This window comes from Pholcus phalangioides, unplaced genomic scaffold (genome assembly GCF_987345545.1).
Source record: "Pholcus phalangioides strain wild (caught in Gottingen) unplaced genomic scaffold, Ppha-v1.0 ptg000003l_1, whole genome shotgun sequence".
NCBI lineage: Eukaryota > Metazoa > Arthropoda > Arachnida > Araneae > Pholcidae > Pholcus > Pholcus phalangioides.
In genome coordinates this window covers 13183788-13203129 of record NW_028301596.1, presented here as the reverse complement: position 1 = coordinate 13203129, position 19342 = coordinate 13183788, and the positions used below count along the sequence as shown (strand labels likewise).

The 19342-nt window shown below is 42.6% G+C and overlaps 1 protein-coding gene and 1 pseudogene across 1 annotated transcript; one reads left to right on the top strand and one right to left on the bottom strand.

Annotated features, from left to right (window-relative positions):
• Positions 1 to 6959: 6959 nt before the first annotated feature.
• LOC149088118 (sucrase-isomaltase, intestinal-like) lies at positions 6960 to 12563 on the bottom strand. The gene is made up of 2 exons (XM_089244615.1): positions 12215 to 12563; positions 6960 to 10031 (listed from the first exon to the last, which is right to left on the bottom strand). The coding sequence occupies exons 1-2, from the start codon at positions 12412 to 12414 to the stop codon at positions 7433 to 7435; spliced, it is 2799 nt and encodes a 932-aa protein (XP_089100741.1). The 5' UTR covers positions 12415 to 12563; the 3' UTR covers positions 6960 to 7432.
• Positions 12564 to 15931: 3368 nt separating this feature from the next.
• LOC149088117 (lipid scramblase CLPTM1L pseudogene) lies at positions 15932 to 17578 on the top strand (annotated as a pseudogene).
• The last annotated feature ends 1764 nt before the right edge of the window (positions 17579 to 19342 follow it).

The window sequence follows — 19342 nt, the reverse complement described above, 5'->3', positions numbered from 1 at the left end:
ATATACAGCCCCCTCATAACTTGAGCCTATTTATGGTAGAGAACAAAGAAAAGAACTATCGGTGGTCGCCTCGAGTTCTTCTCTCGTTAGGAAAAATATCTTATTTATATCCTCCCTTGGGGTTTGAACCCGGGACCCTGATAACAACCTTCGCGATGGTAGACGAGCATCTTACCACCATGCCACTCGGGCTCCTTGCGGATGTGTCACCGGACCCATATCTTAACACCATTGTGGACCCCGCGGATCTGAATGAACTTGAAAAGTCTAGCAACATGGATTCAATTTGATCATTTTTTTCACACCAGGGTCATATTCTGAATACGAGGGGGCCCAGGACCGCTACTTAGAAACTTGATCAGCCCTTGTAATGTTGGAGAAGTTAAAGGTTGAAATTTGTGCCTCCTTTGGTTCTAGTTGCGGTTCTGGCCAAATCCAAACGGCAGCTTTCGATATTTTCTTTTTTTCAATTTTTTGCCGAGAGGTTTGTGCGCTAACTTCTCGGGTGGCGATATTCTCAGGGTCGTCTTAAGAGCACCGTGGGCCCCCGGGCCAAGTTGTTTTTCTGAGGCCCCTATTGGTAAATTCTAGAAATTTTTTACCGGATCTAATTTTTGTGAGGCCCCTTTACTCTTGAGTCCCCCGGGCCGTGTATTAAGACGGCACTGGATATTCTATGTCTGTTTTCAATGGACATATTCACCGTTTCTGGTGTACCTGCGCTTCAGGAAAGATCCTGACAAGAATCAAACCGATAAATTGCTTATCGAACTCGCGACACCTTTGAACATCTTTTTGGTACAGTTGACAAATATCTTATCGACCTGGGCAACACCGCGCCCAAAGGCTGATCGCATAAGCTATCAGAGTTGGTGCGCGATAAATTTACTTTGAAATCAATTAATACGTGGAAAGGTTTCACTACTGGAAATATACTGTAGAGAGAGGAGAGATAAGAACATATGGGGTCCAAAATGGGCCGTGGACGAGAAAAGGTTGAGAAACACTGGGTGCACAAACGTTCCGGCTTGCGGCCTTCTAAAAACTGAATACGGTAAATCTTTTCCAGTGCCCTTTGAGAGTTTGAATTACTTCTAAGGCCAGGATTACACTATAAAAAAGTTTGATACAAAATTTGAAAAATTCGGTTATATTCGACTGAATGTGACCGGGTTATTGTTTTCAAGTTTTGTAAAAGATCTTTTATCAAACTTCTCTAGTGTAATCCCGGATTTCGTGAACCCATTGGTAGAAATTTGGGGACCGAACTGATTGTGTGGTAACTTTATCACTTAATTCCATATTGTATATCGGTCATTTTCTTCTCATTTAGAGGAGGGGGAGATTTATTTCTTCGAACGTGTGTGTGTGTGTGTGTATGGGGGTAATATAAATGCTGAATTACTTTTTCGCGATCCAAATAAAAATGAAAAAAAAAAAACACTGATAAAAAATCAATTTAGATGCATCTAATTGTTTTGCAGACTGATAAAATATCTCGTTCACAATCGGATTTTGTACACACGCTGTATGGAATCTATTCACACCATTCGCAAAAGTAATGAAAGGTTTCAATACAAAATAAATTTTAATGTACCCGGATGTCAATATCATATATCGACCTTCGGATTTTTGTAATTTTCAATAAGGTGGCGTACTAGAGTCGCAAAAAAAAGAAAAATAGATCGCATGTTGGTTATAATAAGCATATTTCATCGCAAAATGTAATATTTCGGATTGTGTCACAAAAGAGTCGTGTTTGAAAAATTCGTCATTACTAACACTGTGACGTGTGATATTCTCGAAAAATATCAAAGTATCCGCTTTTGCAACATGAGATAAGAGTTTCGCTCTCTCACTTTTCGGTTATGCTGATAAAAACGGTATGGAGCGGATGATGGTTACGTGGTAGAAATGACATCTGCTCGCATTTAATCCTCTCTAAATACGCTAAATACTTTATTAATTCAATACGCTCAAACTCGCTCTCTCTGTCCTAATAACTATTCATCGACAACGAAACTGATTCTTCGGTACCAGTATTCAAGGGGTGGCAGTGCCGTCTTAACGCAGTCTTAACACATGGGCTCACCCGGACACGGCATGGGGTCCTTAAAAGAAAAGGGGCCTCACAAAAATAAGACCCGGTAAAAATTTTCAAGAATTTACCAGGTAGGGCCTTAGAAAAACCACTTGGCCCGGGAGCCTATGATGCTCTTAAGACGGCCCCGGGGGTGGCTCTGGGAACGTGCCACGCAAGGCTCCAAATCAAAGGCCAGGAAAAAAACTAATTGCAGAAGATTTGATAAAAAAAAAAAGGCCCCTGCAAATTCGAAGAATAAATGTATTGGATGGAGCAATTTGCGGAGAAAACGGTTTTTGATACATTGTATTTGAGTTGGTATGTATCAGTTTATGAGGTGGGGATATATGTGCAGGGGTTGGGTTACACAAGATACGGAAACTCCAAAATAAGGACGCATGCATGTGCCTCCTTGAAACAATGCATTTTTTTCTATTCCCAACTGAGCGCACCATACTTGAGACCTACCTAATTAAACTTTTCGCACCGCTACCTAGCCCTCTGGAGCTGCCTGACGGCTTAAAAATTGCCACGCGGGCGTATGAAAATCCTTTCATAGGATTACATAGACAAGATTGTATCTATATTTTTTTCCCCCAGCCTTTGACTATAGAATTTCTGGATTCCGAAACTAGAAGAGGGTAAACATACTCATCCGCTCTTAGAAACACATGACATATTTCTTCAACAGATAGCGCCTCTAAACCAGAAGAGAACTACATTGATTTTCCCAACCAAAACAGGCATTACCATTAAAGACCACATTGTATACCAGGACTGAACAAATCCCAGGTGCCAGACCACCAAGGCGAGTAAAAAATTGGTATTGGCGCCTAAAATTTTCTTTGTGCAGTTACTAAATTGCAGGCTGAGAGCAGCACAAAATGTTTAGAATTTATAGCAGCATATCTGCCAACATGCCATGAGCGGAGATACGCCCCCTCCCCCCAGCGTCAAAGGTGGAGTCGACTGATCTAATGCATATATGTATTGACATCATCATCATGCCCCCTCCCCCAGACTTCCAAGTCTATTTCCGCCTATGCAACATGCCACTATGTCCTGAAAAAGTCAAAAGCATTATTTTGGACCTTTTTCCCCGAGTAAATATTTTTGGCACCTAAATTTTTTTTGGCGATTTGTCCAGCTCTGATGTACACAACTATTATTTTTTTTATAAAGGGGGGGAGGGATAGAGCCTTGGGTATTTTTTCCCCCTGAAGACTAAATAGCCAGAAGTAAACACACCCTGATCAACAATTTTTGTTTCACAGTGCAATTTTATTTGGAGACAAAAATTAAGGGAGAAAAATCCCCCATCTCTCTCTTCTCCCTTTTTCTCGATGCTATTCAATTTATGCATAGTCTGAGTTTGATTGCCATTTATCTTTCACTAAGATGGGGCACACATTTGGTTTTCACAACAGTGAAACTACAGTATTTCTTTAAAATTTAGTTGGAAACGAAGACGGTCTTGTGTGATGCAAGCGGGCAGATTATTACGCCTCTGGATGCGAACGAGTTAAGCACTTCGCGTACAAGCTTTTAACAAGAAATTTGGATTATCTTCTGTTTAACGAATCGGTGATAAATCTGGTAACCTTGTCTTAACTAAACCGCACGTTAGAAAAAGTAAGAGGGAGGAAAAGAAAAAAAAAATATATATATAAGGAAAAAGTGTTAATAGGATAAAGTAGATAAGGGTTTTTTTTAGATTCCTCTTTTCACCGTCACCCTAAGTGTTCTCTTCCGCTCTTTTATGCATATACGTAGTAGAACGATTGGCATTATAGGCGCGGAAAAAAATCATTAACAGGAGTATAAGAAAACAAAAAGCAACTCTCTTCCGCAGATAGGATTACTGTACAGTTTCGAGATGGTGAAGAGAAAAGAAAGAAAACACAGAGAACTTGTTTGAATTTATTCCCACTGGTGTTTGGACGTAATATTACCCCCGTGATTGTAAAGAGGTTAATAGTCAAATCATGCAATTTAGCTGCCATCTTCATCTTGCGGTAGGATTGGCAATTATAAAATTACTGATTCAATTGTTGACATTAAAGACTTGCCGTTACCGTCAATCGTGTTTGCGTAGTACCGAGCATAGTAGCTCTTATTTTCTGCGTCTGTGATCCTAAATTACAGAGGTTTACTTGAGACGTGGCGCGGTGAAAGCTTCAAAACCAATTCCGAATACCGTTGCCGTTGCTAGTTGATGCAAAGTACCGAGCACTGAGCTCTCGTCTTCTTCGTCTTGGTTTCTCTACTTAAGTAGAGATATTGATCAGTCAATGGAAAAATGGTTGCTTAAAAACAACCACCGGTAATTTTTTTTTTAATTATATATAACCCTTTATATATAAAATAGTCTAACTAATACCAAACAATATTAATATACTATTAACAGTTTTCAGGGGGGTTAAAACAGTAAACAGGGGGGCTAATTTCTGTTCAGCTGGGTAGTTGAATGCTGAGCTGATAACATCCACTTCTGAAGCATCTTGCTTCTCAAAGTACTTTTTGGCCAGTTTCTTTATGCACTTGTAGATGGATGGAATTTGAAGATCAGCGTGCAGGTCGGTTAGTTCGAAGTATTTTGGAGAACCTGTGACTCTCCTGAGAATATAATTTTGATGTTTCTGGAGGTTGTAAATATTGCATTTCTGAGCGAAAGCCCAAGCAGGTGCACCATATGTAAGAACAGGTCTGATAATTTGTTCATACATAATTTTCTTGTTCTTTAGTGATACATGTGACTTTGGGTAGCAAAAACGGAGGAGACTTTCCATTGCAATTTGGGACTTTTTTATCACTTGCTCGACATGATATTTGAAATTTAGGCGAGTGTCTATGTATACTCCTAAGTGCTTAGTCACTATGCTTGGGTCAATTGCTTGATGTTCAATAAACAAGTAAGAATTTTGTGGAATCTCTTTATTTGTCAGCCACATAAAAACACACTTTGAAACATTTAATTTGGCCCTATTTACTAAATTCCAGTATTCCACTTCTTCCATCAGCTCCTGTAGGTTGCTAAGAGCCTTAGAAGCTATCCTATCTGTACATATCATGAGGACATCGTCAGCATATAAAGATAATCTGATGCAGCACTCAGTTTATCTGTATATATATATATATTTATTTTAAAAATTGAGTTATAATCTTTTTCTTTTTTTTCGAATAAAATAATGATATGTATCAGTGCGATGTGCGTAAAATTATTATTTTTTCAATTTTATTCCCTCGAAATGTAATTTCTCGTCAGATAGAAGAAATCAGAGTACGAGACACGTATGTGTCGGAGAGCTCTCGAGTTAAAACATAGGTGGCAGCACTAACTCATGTATAATCGTTTGAATTAGGAAATCTCAGCTAAGCTTTGAAGGAAAGATACTTTTTTTTTGCTCTGAGGAAAAACCATCTCTCTCTTAGCTGAGGTCTGTCTTCAAACAAGTGTTGTCACAAGAATAGCTACTCTTCAAGCTGTTATTAATGGGCATCCGACGTCGTCCATTGAATGCGACCATTAGCAACATCTAAAAGACTAGCTATAGCTGGCGTTGCCTTTACACGCTACTCAGTTCGCGACTGCGCTCCATGCAGACGAGTGCGTTGATTAGTTACTCTTGAGAAGAGAGAAGGAAATATTAAAAAATTAAAATTTTTGAAAAATTAGATCCAGAGGACCTGTATGTATCATCATGTTCATACATAATGAGACATCTGACACAAACTCGAAGAGCGCGTTCGTGTGGGAATAGACAAATTATAATATTTAATACGATTACTACATACTATCCCAAACAGAGGCACCGTCATGAAGAAAACATCAGGGGGAGGAGACTCTAAAGCGTACGCAGGAAAGCGAATGTGCATTGCATTGTTTTGTCAGAAATTATTGGGGGACTCAAATGGCTTCATCTCCTAGGTTTTCGCACCTATGATCCCAAGCCATGAACGGCAATTACCACAAATTTTTAAGCTTCCATGTTCACGTGAAGAAGGAGGGGGAAGAGAGACCACAAGGGAGGAAAGAACGACACGAGTCGCACGGGGAAAAAAGTAAAGGGGCCTTCAGATGGGTGGCAATTTCCTCGAGGGTCAAAGGTGGCTTTAGGGCAGCGGTTCTCAACCTTTTCGGATTCACGGACCCCTTTTAAGTTAAAAAATTCTATGGCGGAGCCCCGTAGGCCAACTTTTTAATTATTCATCAAAGTCACTGATTTATTTTTACTATTTAAAAATATTTATAATTTTTTTTTTTTTTTTCCTCAAGCGGCCGCGGAACTCCTGGAGAGTGCATAAGGAGCCCCTGTTGAGAACCGCTGCTTTTGGTTTTCAATGGGGCAGGTTCTTGGGATGAATTTTAAGCTGGATGAATATTGGTCACCTGTAGGTGAAGAGGAATAAAATGAGCCAATGGAGGACAGGGGTAATTTTTCGGGAAGAGGGATCTTAAGTTAGGAGATGGAAAAGTTCGGGGGATTTCTAAGTTGATTTAGGAGTGAGAAAGTTGGTTTTGAGGAGAAAAGGAATTGTGTTCTCAGGAGCTGAGTAGGAGGAACGTAAGGATTAGCCGGACCAAAGAAATGTACCGAAACCTAAAGATCAAGGAAGTGGTAAGTCTGGAACATCAGTATTCTCTTTAGTTCTCTCTCTCTTATGCATATTTTGCGAATATCGTCAATGTTCATTCAGAGTGCTATCGCCTTGTCTAACAAGTGCAGCCAATTAAAACAAGTATTGGTAAAACAAGTATTCATATATTTTAATTTGAGTTGTCGTTGATTGCTTCAGTATTTCACTCTAGGTGCTATGCGGTAGACTCTAGTATAACTACATGTTTGGGGGGGGGGGGAAATGTTGCGAGCACCGTAATATAGATATTTTAATAAATAAGAAAGCTAAACCCGATTACATTTACAACTAATTTGAATAAACCAGGAAAAAGTCGAACCCTATTACAGAAACACATGACAACCATTCCTCAGAAACAAACTTCGTATTAGGTTTACAACAATTACACGAAAATTCCGACAAGCGATATCTATTGTAATTATGATTATTACGTTATATAGTTAGTTACTAGTTATTAATTAATTTATAACTAGCATAAAACGTATATAGGATAACTGAAACATGTAAGAAATAACCATTCGTTAGAAATTCAATAGACGAATAAGGACGAAGTGCATGTGGGATTTAGTAGTAGTGGACGAAAAGGCTATAGCGGTCTTGCGCGCACACACGCGCTTTGTTCCCTGACTTGTTTTCACTAGTAGTAGCGTCCAGTGGAAGACCGGTCTTCAGATATTTCTTTGAACTGTATGTACCGAACGTCTAGAAATCCTATTCGCACCGGATTGTGTGGTTTTTCTTCAGATCTAGATTCAGTTCATTCAACACGAGAGATTCGAATATCGCATTATACAGCACGTCTTTTCTCGTGTCGTCGACTGTACACGAAGAAGGTTTTTCGTTAATCCCGTACAGATGGATCTTATTCAATACCGTCGAAAATGAACTTCTCTTAGAATCAAAGTTATTGGTTCGTGGGCGCAAACTTAGCCCTTCGCTATTCATGGTGACGGAAACAATGAGGATTCCATCATCATCATCAGTGTCGCCCATCGATACCCCGTCGTGTATGAAAATTTCTCCACTTGCGAGTGCGACGTCTTCGTCGACGTTCTTCGGGCAGTCCAAAGCTACGAACAGGCTGAAGTTCTGTCTCCTGGACTCGTATGTAGTCAGCTGGGCATTCTGGCTCGGAATCGCGTGTCCGCCCCTGATGTGCAAGTTCACGTGGTTTTCTACTGACGGGAGCTCTTTGGACATTCCTTCATCCGATCTCGCCTCCATCCTGCCGGTATAATAGTCGTACCAACAACCTGGAGGAAAAAACGCCTTGTTTTTCTGCGTCGATTCTTCCAGAATGGGAGAGATCATGAGACCGCTCCCCCACATGAACTGCTCGTCGATGCCATAGGTTTCTTCGATTCCGGGGAACTCGAAAAAAAGAGGGCGTACCACTGTTTCGCCGTACCTTTTAGCTTTTTGGAACAAACTGTACAAGTAAGGTAAAAGGGAGTACCGGAGCTGAACGACACTCCGACCGACGGTCGTTAGTCTTCTACGACTCTGCAACAACTCCGCGTCATCTGTGCGGAAGGTCATGAGTAAAGGTTGGAACGCCGCCATCTGTAACCATCTGGAACACAACTCGGAGCTGATGTGACCCGTCGTACCACAAGGTGGCGTCCCGAACATAGGCATCCCGAATAAAGAGAAATCCAGTGTCTGTACAACACATTCCTTTAACGATTCCCAAGACGGTGACACTTGCCCGCTCCAGTGGCACCCGTATTTCCCGCTGCCAGGGAACGTCGATAAGCTGCAGAGGAAGGGACGTTTCGAGCTTTCACCATGGATCTCACTCACGAGCTTCGTGTGCTTGTAACCGTACAAGTTGTGGTAGAACATGTGTAATTCGCCGTTGGTGTGGACGGCGTCCATGCAGATCGTACCCTCGCTGGTGTTTCTAATACCGGGAAAGAAAGGGAAGACGTCAGTTAAATTTCTACATCGAGCATCGTATGCATCAGCTGGTCTGACGTTCGTAGGGGTGTTCTGATCTAAAACGATCCCGTCATAATTTATGGAACCTGATACGGTTTGGAGGTGACCAGCGTACCATTCCTCGACACTCCTACCGTTAAAGAAATCGGGATACAGAACTTCCTGTTCATCCGATAAGTGGCCAATGAACGGGAAATGCCCCGAGGGACTCCTGATGAAGAGGGAGCTATAATCGGTCTGGTTGAACTGCTCGAGAATGTTCACTGGGACATGAGGAGTCACGAAAGCGATCAGTTTGCGATGGGACAACTTCAGAGAAGATGTCAAATTCGCCACCGAATGGATGTCTCTCGATGCTTGTGGCAATAACTCGGAAGATATGCAGTCCGATTCGTGGGGTATTCTTCTGCTGCGAGAGAATTTCAACCAATCCGCAACGGCCTCGACGTCAGTAGTGCTTCTACAAGAGTGATAACCCATAGCCCAATATGGCGGAATTGCTGGCCTGCCTATAAAGTCTGTGAGTTGGCGCACGACATCGGTTGGCGTTGGTCCCAGAAAAATGTGGAAATCCAATCTGCTGTCGGACACCCTGAAAGTCACGGACGGGGCACCCCCAGTGATTACTTCCATGGGTGCACCGGTGAGAACCAGTACGCCATGCGCTTTTCCGGTTTTTTCGAGCACCATGTAGAAAGGGTGGACACCCGTTGAAAACTGTTCCGTACCGTTCCGACCTGCGTCATCCCTGCTGAACAACACGTGTCTCTTGGACGTGGTTAGGTCATGGCGGAACGTTTTCTTGCGACTTTGGCCGATTCCGTACAAGTTGAATGAAGGTATCAAGGTCGTTAACTCGGCATACCCATCGCAAACGATCATGGGACCGTAAAAGGTATTGAAAAGGGCTGGCTTTGTTGTCGAGCCTCTCCCACTGTCTTTTCTATGCACAGTTAATGTGAACCTGCCACTTCTGGGAAACCTAACGTCGTACAACGCATCTGTTTCTCGGGTTCGATTTTCGAATACTTTGAAGTCAACGAGGTCAAGAGGTTTAGTCGATGTTCTGCCATCGATCGCCAAATGCAGGTGTTTGTCGCCGACGAAATGCACGCCGACATGCACCGATCTGGACGCAGCGGTGCTGTCCCCGAGAATTGTGCAGTTCCGGAAGTTAGGTTCGAGTTCGAGTCCGTATCCTGTGCCGTTGAAGTCATCGACACTCTTCACGTTGTAGGTGTAAGGTGAAGGGTGTGGATGGAAGCACCTCGGAACGTCTTCTGAATCGTGTTCCTGCCAACAGCAACCGGCGCGTTCGCACTTAACATGGTTCTGTTCCGAATCCGGAGACCCTGGTTGGCAATCTATCCTATATAACAAAAGTGGCCTTATGAAATCATCAATATTTATCACCATAATTAATCATCTAATAATCTATTTTCACAAATAATCAAAATGCGATATGTATTTTATTTGGGAATGATATACTGCGAATGTATTTTCCCGCCCAATTTATTCGTGAGTCGTCATCTAGTGGCTTTATTTCGCATCAAGACTGTCTGAGGCAAGGATGCCGGAACATATATGCTCATTTTGCTAAAGCAACACCAATCATTTGAATGGTATTGCTCAGCAACACCAATATCATCATTCAAATATATGGGCGATGGGAGATTTGCCAAAAACGGGACATTTTTGTTCAATGTGTGACGTATGGTCTTCATTTATATCTAAGCGAACATTACGTTCATTACTCGAGCAATACCAAACATTTTTGACTTTCGGTGTCCCTGGTCTGAGGATACTCTCATCTAAGCATACTTATCAATATTATTGTACACCAGTGCCGTTCCGTGTTGTGTGTGAGTTTTAGTGCTTCCATCTGTATTTTAAGTTGTGTGTGCAAAGTGGAATGATTGAATATTTCTACCGTCGTTGGTCCGTTGTCATATGTGGCGAGACTTTTTAACGGAAAGGACACAGGCTCGTATTCGCGCCTCGACGTTAGAAAACTGACACACACAGTTGTGGCTCCTACGGGGATCAGAGCCGGAGCTGGAGAGGGAGGGAGGCAACTACCCCGGGCGAAAGGAAAAACAAAAATCACTTTTATAAAATTATTGAATTTTATAACTGGAGGGACGGAAAACTCACGTTGGTCCCCCAGATCACAGAAATTCTAGTTACGATCTGGGAATATGCTACGGGCTACTCAAGTGATGTGGAACTGTACCGCGGGGTCATTCAAGTGATCTGAAAATCACTTCTGTGATCTGAATGGGCCGTAGGTCACTTAAGTAATCTGTCTCAAGTGATTCTTTTTAAGTGATCTGAGATGTGCCTCGGGTCACTTAAATGATCTGAAAATGTGCAGCGGTCACTAAAGTGATCTGAATGGGCCGTGGGTCACTTAAATAATCTGTCTCAAGCGCCCTGCATTGTGCCGCGGGCCACTCGAATGATGTCGAACTGCACCGAAGCTCACTTTAGTGATCTGGAAATGTGCCGCTTAATTCATTTCACAAATTTAAGTTCTTGCGGACACCGAGGGTCACATTTAGCCCACGGGTAATGGGTTGAGCAAATATGGTTTAAATCAAGGGTTCTTAACTTATGGGTCAAGACCCAAACCTCTGGGATTCCGGGGGAGGGGGGATTTCAAGATGGGTCGTTCAAATCCACTTAACAGCCAGGGGCTCTTAAGCTATGGGTGGTGCCCCTTCTGATTCTGAGAAGGTCGTACGAATTCACTTACAGCCAAGGGTTTTTGTGAGCTATTGATTCCTGACCCGAACTTGATCCGCAGGAGCTGGCGAGAAGGGTCATACGAATCCACTTGCAGTCCGGTTATTAATGCAATTATTAGGTCACTGGTTTCACTAATTTCGAAGAATAAATGGGTCGCAAAAGTGATCTTTTTTGTTGATTTTGTTGTCGCGGCTGAAAGAGGTAAGAACCCCTGGTTTAAATACTTGAAACCTGGTTTACACTTGTAAAAAAACCATTCGATTGACCATGATATTTTGTCATTCATCCGGGGGTGGGGAGCGATCACCCCTCCAAAGAGCTAGAAAATTAGGGAAATTTTTATCTGTCCGTAAAATACGGGACGATTCAATGAACCTAACGATCTTCACTACATTCGCTGATGATGTCTGCCTCTGCTTCATTTACAGCTAATGATGTGAACCAACATTCAATTTGAAGCTAAACATGTCTGTCTCAGCTGCATTCGGAGCTGATGGTGTATGGCTCCGCTTCATTCTCACCTGAAGGTGTGTGCCTCCGCTTTATTTGCAGCTATAAAGATGTCTACCTCAACTCCATTCGCAGATGGCGATATCTACCTCGGCTTTATTCTCAGCTGAAGATGTCTGCCTCGGCTCATATGCGTGATGGTTGCAATCGCCCCTCCTAAGAGCCAAAAATGAGGGACAAATTTATCTGTCCCGTAAAATACGGGGCGATTCAGCGAGCCTACCCCTCCCAACACATCGCCCCAGATCAGCGCCTGTATTTTATCCATTTATAAAGTTCCAACAATCCACTTACCTGAGTTCTCGTTCCAGGATGCATTTCCCTTTCGAGTTTTTCGCTCTCAGCAGCTGCTCGTGGTACGAACTGAGGATGTACGGAACGACCAAACCGACGAACACCGCCAAAACCAGAACCAGAAATATTTTCGTGCGGACGTCGGAAAGACATCTACACAAAGATCGATGCTTTTTGGACACATCTACGGTGTCGTACATTGTTTAATTAACACTATTTCCAACTTATGGCATCAAAACACATGGTTTTTGACTCTATTTTTCCTCATGTTTATTCGAAGTCTCACTGACTAAGAAAATGCCTAGGGGGTGAAAGTGAATGTGTTACATTCATATGTTACTGTTTATCTGCTTCTTTTATGGGGGTCCCGGGAACATGTCATGACAATTTGTTTTTTTTCCCCCTTGAGACGTATGTAGCGTATCTATTATCTGCATGTCATCTTTCGAAGAGGCATCACGGAAGAAACAATCCGCAATCCGTTATCACGCAACGGATTATGTATTCCGGCTTCCTGTCAATCAGACTGATAAGCTCGTTGACAAATCTACCGTGTAATGAAAACATGACAGTACCAAACACTATCACGGTATGTGATGGTAAATGAGCTACATTTTATGTTCATACACGCAAACGTGTATGTAGTTTTATCCTAAACTCACGCTGTTATCGATCACTTTCTCAATAGGTCGGGGGGAGGGGTTTCCAACGTGAAGTTTCTCGCGGAACCCTTGATGATAACGAGGCTACTACTACTACTACTACTACTAAACCATACATGTATCTCGTCCATATTCCTTTGCGGAACCTCTAATGAATTGGTACATGTTGGAATGTGCATGTATGTATAGTGAAACCTGACGTGAAGTTTGTTTCTGTGTAATGCTTGTTATGTCTAGTGCTGCCATCTGCCAACAATTTTTCCTAACTATGAGCGAAGTGTAATGATTGAATAATTGTACCGTTGCGGGCCTGCTGCTCTCTGTGGCGAGACTTTTTAAAATGGAAGATCGACTCGCATTCGCGCCTCGAAGGTGGGAACCACAGACAACCACTGTGAGGTTCGAACCCGGATCCTCGCGATGTGATTCCGTCACTATGACCTCTCGACCACCACACCGGCTAAGGGCACTGCTGTAGTATGTGAGGACCGTGGGTTTACCGTGCCGTGCCCAGGTAGGACTCAATTTAGATGGCCCGGGTGTCCTGTAAAATACACCCCAATTCTGCAATTCGAGAATTCTCACTTCTAGTGGTGCCACAGAGAGCAACAGGCCTACAACGATGCAATTATTCAATCATTACACTTTACTCAAAGAAAACAAGTTGATATCAAATGGCAGCACTACACATAACAAGAGTTACACAGAAACGAACTTCACTTCAGGTTCACAACACGTACACGCACATTCCAACGTATAACAATTCGTCAGAAGTTCCGCAGAGGACGAGGTGTATGTGCGGTTTAGTAGTAGTATTGGATAAAAAAGAAACTCCGAGAAAACATTATTTTAACAACTTATCATTTTATTGAACTGGAACCCCTGCTGCCCCCTACCAAATAAAACTATTATGAATTACTGATTGGAAATGGTGACCGGTTTTTAGTTTTTCTATTGCATGAAAAAACAATACAGTATGATATTACTGAATATTGTCTGAGCAATAATATTTATTAAATCAACAATTGTAACAATTGTTATTTGTGTGGTGCAAAATAACGTTAATAAAACCCGCAAATTCTAGTCCTCCTTAGCTCTTTGTAATTGTAAAGAAAAAGTCAAGGAGGACTATAAAATTTGCGGGTTTTATTAACGTTATTTTACACCCCACAAACAACTGTTAAAATTTTTTATAGTTATATAAATGGAAGTGGGCACGGGCCACCTATGCCCCCCCCCCCCCCGAGCGTACGCTTCTGAATACAGGGGTCTTCAACCTTTGAGACATCGCGGGTTAAATTGAAATTCCCCCACGAAGCCCGCGGACCTCCAACGCATACTCAGGTATTTGGAATTGTAGAGCAATCAATGTTTACAATTTCGCAGTGACGTCTAAACGTAAGGGCCAACGAGGTCACTGAGTTGAACAAGGGCCCCGAAATAATTGAGGATTTCATTATTCAGAAATTTCATAATTTATTATCAATTTTTATCAGTTCTGAAATCGTTTCTCTCACCGTTGTGGAAAAATTTCTGATTGATTACTTCTTTGAATTATTCTGAAATTACTTTAAATGATTCTGCAATTACTTTAAATGATTCTGCAATTATTTACTTTCGATAACTCTGAAATCATTTCCTTCAATATATCTTGAAATAATTTCCTTCAATATATCTTGAAATAATTTCCTTCAATATATCTTGAAATAATTTCCTTCAATATATCTTGAAATAATTTCCTTCAATATATCTTGAAATTATTTCCTTCATCAACTCCGGAAGTATTACTTTCATTAATTCTGAACTAGTTTCTCTTTCAATTATTCGGAAATTATTTTTTCACAAATTCTGAAAATATTTGTTTCAAAAATTATTTCTTTCAGTAATTCTGGAATTATTCTCCCAACAAGTAGAAATTTTTATCAACTTGCGAAATAATTTCAATAATTCAGAAATTACCACTGTTAACTGGTTTCAAAAAAACTGTTTCTTTAAAAAATTTTGAAATTATCTTTTCATCAAAGCATTCTTCAAAATATCTTTGAATCCTGCAATACTCTCTTATGTAGGTAATGGTTTTCATTCTATTTGTAGATGAAAACTTTTTCCGTCTGAAAAGTATTAAGTTAGGGCCCCCAAAACTGTCCGGGCCTCGTGCCCCGTCTGTCACTGGCCTGCGGGTTCATTCAATTTTTTTAGTCATTTTCTAAAAAATGTCGGAGGGCCACGGCAAAAAGTGTGGGTTATGCAAGCAGTGGCCAAAAGAGTGACTTGGAGATACAAGCGTAATAACAAGTGTGGGGGAGGGGGGGGAGTCAAATGTGTTTTTGTACATGGAGGCGAATTCGAGTAATGTGAGTTGTGTGTGTGTTAAGAAAATCAGACTGGAATGGTAGAGGGGCAGCAAAATTCATGTAGCCAACAGGCAGCAAAACCATAAATGCACCTCTAGGCCCATGGCTTGGCATAAATCCTTTTTTGCAAAATTAGGTTTAAACGTCATACAGGAATAGATCTGAGAATATACCGCGTTCCACTTAGGCGATCTGTAAATGCACCGCAAGTAAATCAAAAAATGATCTGCAAATATGCCGGGGGGGGGGGGCATTGCCCCCTCAGCGTCAAAGGTGGGGTCGACTGATCTAATGTAAGGTGACTTGATAAGGAAGCCCTATTCAAGAAGCTATAATCTAATGTATATGTGAATTGACGTCATCGTGCCCCCCCGTTCCCAGATTTCCAAGTCTATCTATGCTTTGAAGGCCACATTCGGCTCGTGGTCAGGGGTTGAGCATAATATACGTACCATAGGAGAAAAAGGAAAAAACACTGTTCTAGAAAAAATAATAATAATCTATGAGATGTTAAAAAACAACTCATAAGATTATATTAAACAGATTAAAACACAGATAAGGCGATACAAAGGAAAGAAATCCTCGCGGAATTTTCAGATCACGAGGAATAGAAAATTTTATAATGACTACTTCGACTACTCTCAAGGTTACATTCCGGTATGACGGCAGATTCGGCAGCATAGTGTGTTGAAATATCAGTAATGGATGGAAATCAGGGAGCGGCACCTCCCCCAAAGAAAAAATATTTGACTCCCCCGTCCCTCGGCACTGCATTCAGTATTGTAGTGGTCCTGTTCGTATCGAATTCGCTGTTGAACATTTACAAGAGCTACCATCCAAGGCCGTGCCCTTTGTCGGAGACGAAATGCATCAAGCCATCTTGGTCAGGATCGTCGCGTTTCCAGATGTCAGTGTTCGTGGCCAGGCGCACCGAAGACGCCGTGAAGCTGTTGGTGAATGTCTGGTCTGCGGATGATGTCGACATATCTCGATCCTTCGAAATCGATCTGAACGTGACTCTGCCGAAGGCCGCCACGGATAACAGCGACCCGCTGTATCTCTATGCTTTCATCGATCCCACTGATGTCAGGGACAATCTCCAATCGCCGCTGCGAATCGGATCTGGCTCAGCGCCACTGACTAGGCATATCGTCGCCAAAACCAAAGCGATGAACCTCTTGAATGAGGAGAGATCCAGCGGTTCAGAGGACGAACGTGCGAAGGCCCGACCAACGACGAATGAGAAGCTGGTCGCCCACTGGATACCGCACATGGTGGTCCACTGCATGTCCGAGTCTATACGGCTCTATCAAGTGCCTCAGGAGATGGCGCCTTATTTCAGATACAACGGGAGAGGGGACTATCTTCCGCTTCTGCACGTAGATCATTTCGGTGTCCTGGAGAAAGACTTCCTCGAAATGGATGGATCTACCCATAAGATGCCGCTCAAGATATCATATGACCCGATTCCGTTCGGCAAGATGCGACTGATTCTAGCAGTGAAAGAATCGTTACAGATTTTGCAGGCGGTCGGTTTTTCGGACAAGGACATTGACGATATAAAATCCATCTTATTCGGCACGAACATCTATCTCCTCTTTCTGACGTTCTTGGTCACCGGATTGCACATGCTGTTCGCCGTCCTGGCATTCAAGAACGACATAAGCTTCTGGAGGAACCGGACAACTATTGCCGGCCTGTCGCTTCGCAGTATGGTCTGGCGTTGTATCAGCCAGGGGATTGTTTTCGCCTATCTCTACGACCAGCGTACCAGCTTGCTCGTCCTGGTGACGCATGGACTGTCTGTGATCATAGAGATCTGGAAAGTCACGAAAGCGTTGAGGCTGAACATCCGTTGGGTGGGTTGGCGCCCGAGGTTGGAATTGGGAACCGTGACCGAAGAAGAGAAAATGTCTGGCGCTTACGATTCTCAGGTCATGAAGCATTTGATGTGGCTTATCGGTCCTTGCTGCGTTATAACCGCCGCATACTCTCTGTTTTTCACGAAGCACATAAGTTGGTTCTCTTGGCTACTCGAGAGTGTGGTTAACGGCGTGTATGCGTTCGACTTCATATTCATGATGCCGCAGCTCTTCATCAACTACAAACTGAAGTCGGTGGAGCACTTGCCTTACAAAGTTTTAATGTACAGGGCTTTCAACACTTTCATTGATGACGTGTTTGCGTTCATCATCAGCATGCCGACCGTTCAACGTATCTCATGTTTCCGGGACGACATCGTGTTTGTCGTCTACATGTACCAACGCTTTCTTTATCCAGCTGAAAAACCCGGGGCTACCGAACATCATGTGGCGGACAACGTTGATGACAAAGCCAAGAAAGATTGAGATACATTTGCTTCCGAGGAATGCAGGAAAGATCAACTGCTTCACAACATTAACTGTGATGGTTGTCAGTGTCTATAGAAAAAGGAAATTTCCAGTTGTGTATAATACTCGTACGTGCATTACCGTTCTCATGTTATGGCAATACTGTTATGATATTTTATACGGGATCAAAAATTATTGTCAATGTATTGCGGCTATTCTGATGAATCCATCTTCCATGGATTCATCAGAATAATAATAATAAACTGTACTCATTCGCCAGTTATGTTGCTCTTGTTGACGAAGTTTCAAAAACTTTGCCAAAGAATGTCAAGTGTTTTGTAATAATTTTAAACACGACCGTTTCAAGTGCATCATGGTTCCCCCCTCGGGAAAAGATATCCCCCCCCCCCCACCTGTCTAGAAATGCCTGCTTTCCAATTTAAATTACGCTTAATCTCAAAAAATTGTAACCAGATCACATTATCTCCAGATCACACACCTCCTCTGCCCTTGAGAAATACGGCACTGGTAATCTTGAAAATCTTAACCCAGAGTTTTCTTGACCTATGAGCCACGACCCAAATTTGGGTTGCCGAGGTGATTACTTGTCGTTGTGGTGGTCGACTGGTCATAGTGACGGACTCGCATCGAGAGGTCTCGGGTTCGAACCCCACCGTCGCCACAGTTGTGGTCGGCTGAAGTTGGTTTTCTGTGGTTCTCAACTTCGAGGCGTGAATGCGAGCCGATCTCCCCATAAAAATGTCTCGCCTCAGACAGCGATAGACCTACAAACGGTACAAATGTAATTCAATCATTGCACTTCAATTCTGAAATATAGATGGCAGCACTGAAAAATCAAACGAAACACTAGATAGGCACTCACACGCTTACACTTCCTGCACAACTCACTATTAAGTAAATTGTCCGTAGATGGCGATAGACCTAAGTTGTGCTCCGATCGAAAGAAAGAAAAAAAAAGAGCGATTACCCACTTCTCTCCAAGATTGTTGGTTCAAATCTACCAGCAGCCAGGGTCAGAGCTACTAAATCAGACATGCAATTCGTCCATATTCCTCTGCGGAACTTCTAACGGTACATGTTGGGATGTGTGCGTGTAGTGTACCGGGCTGCAACTAGAAACACAAACCTTACTTTGTCACCCGGGGCCAGTACCCATTTTGGTGGTCCCCCCCCCCTCCCCTCCCGTAAATTGAAATGGAAAAACAGTAAACTCAAGTCCCACAACAGCCGCCACTCGACCATCCAAAACCCCCCCACATCACTCCCCGCGACAGAATTCCCCCTGCCCCCCCCCCCCGAGCTTCATTATAAATCAAAACAATAAATAGTTACACACAAAACATATTTACAGACATCTGGATGCTTCAAGACACAGGCCTTTACGGCGCATCCGTTTGTAGTATAATGTCAATTCTCAACAGTTCCTCAGACATTTATTGCATTGCGTGTAGGGCCTTTATGGCCTGGCTACACAGTTATCCGTCTTCTTCACGTACAGGGCCCCTGTGGCCAGTCCACACGGGTCTCTTCCTTCTTCACGTGCAGGGCCCCATTGGCCTAAACAAAAACTACAGCTTGCATGACTTTTTAGTGACGCAATTATGATCCTAGCCAATGAGCGCAAACCCATGTTAAAATCCTATGTATAGAATGGAATAACGAGCAAGGGCAATACCTCCTAGATATCTTAGCAGTATCTAGGAGGTATTGGCCCGAGATACCCTGCCCGGGTAGGATCCATGTGTTAAGGTGGCAATGATT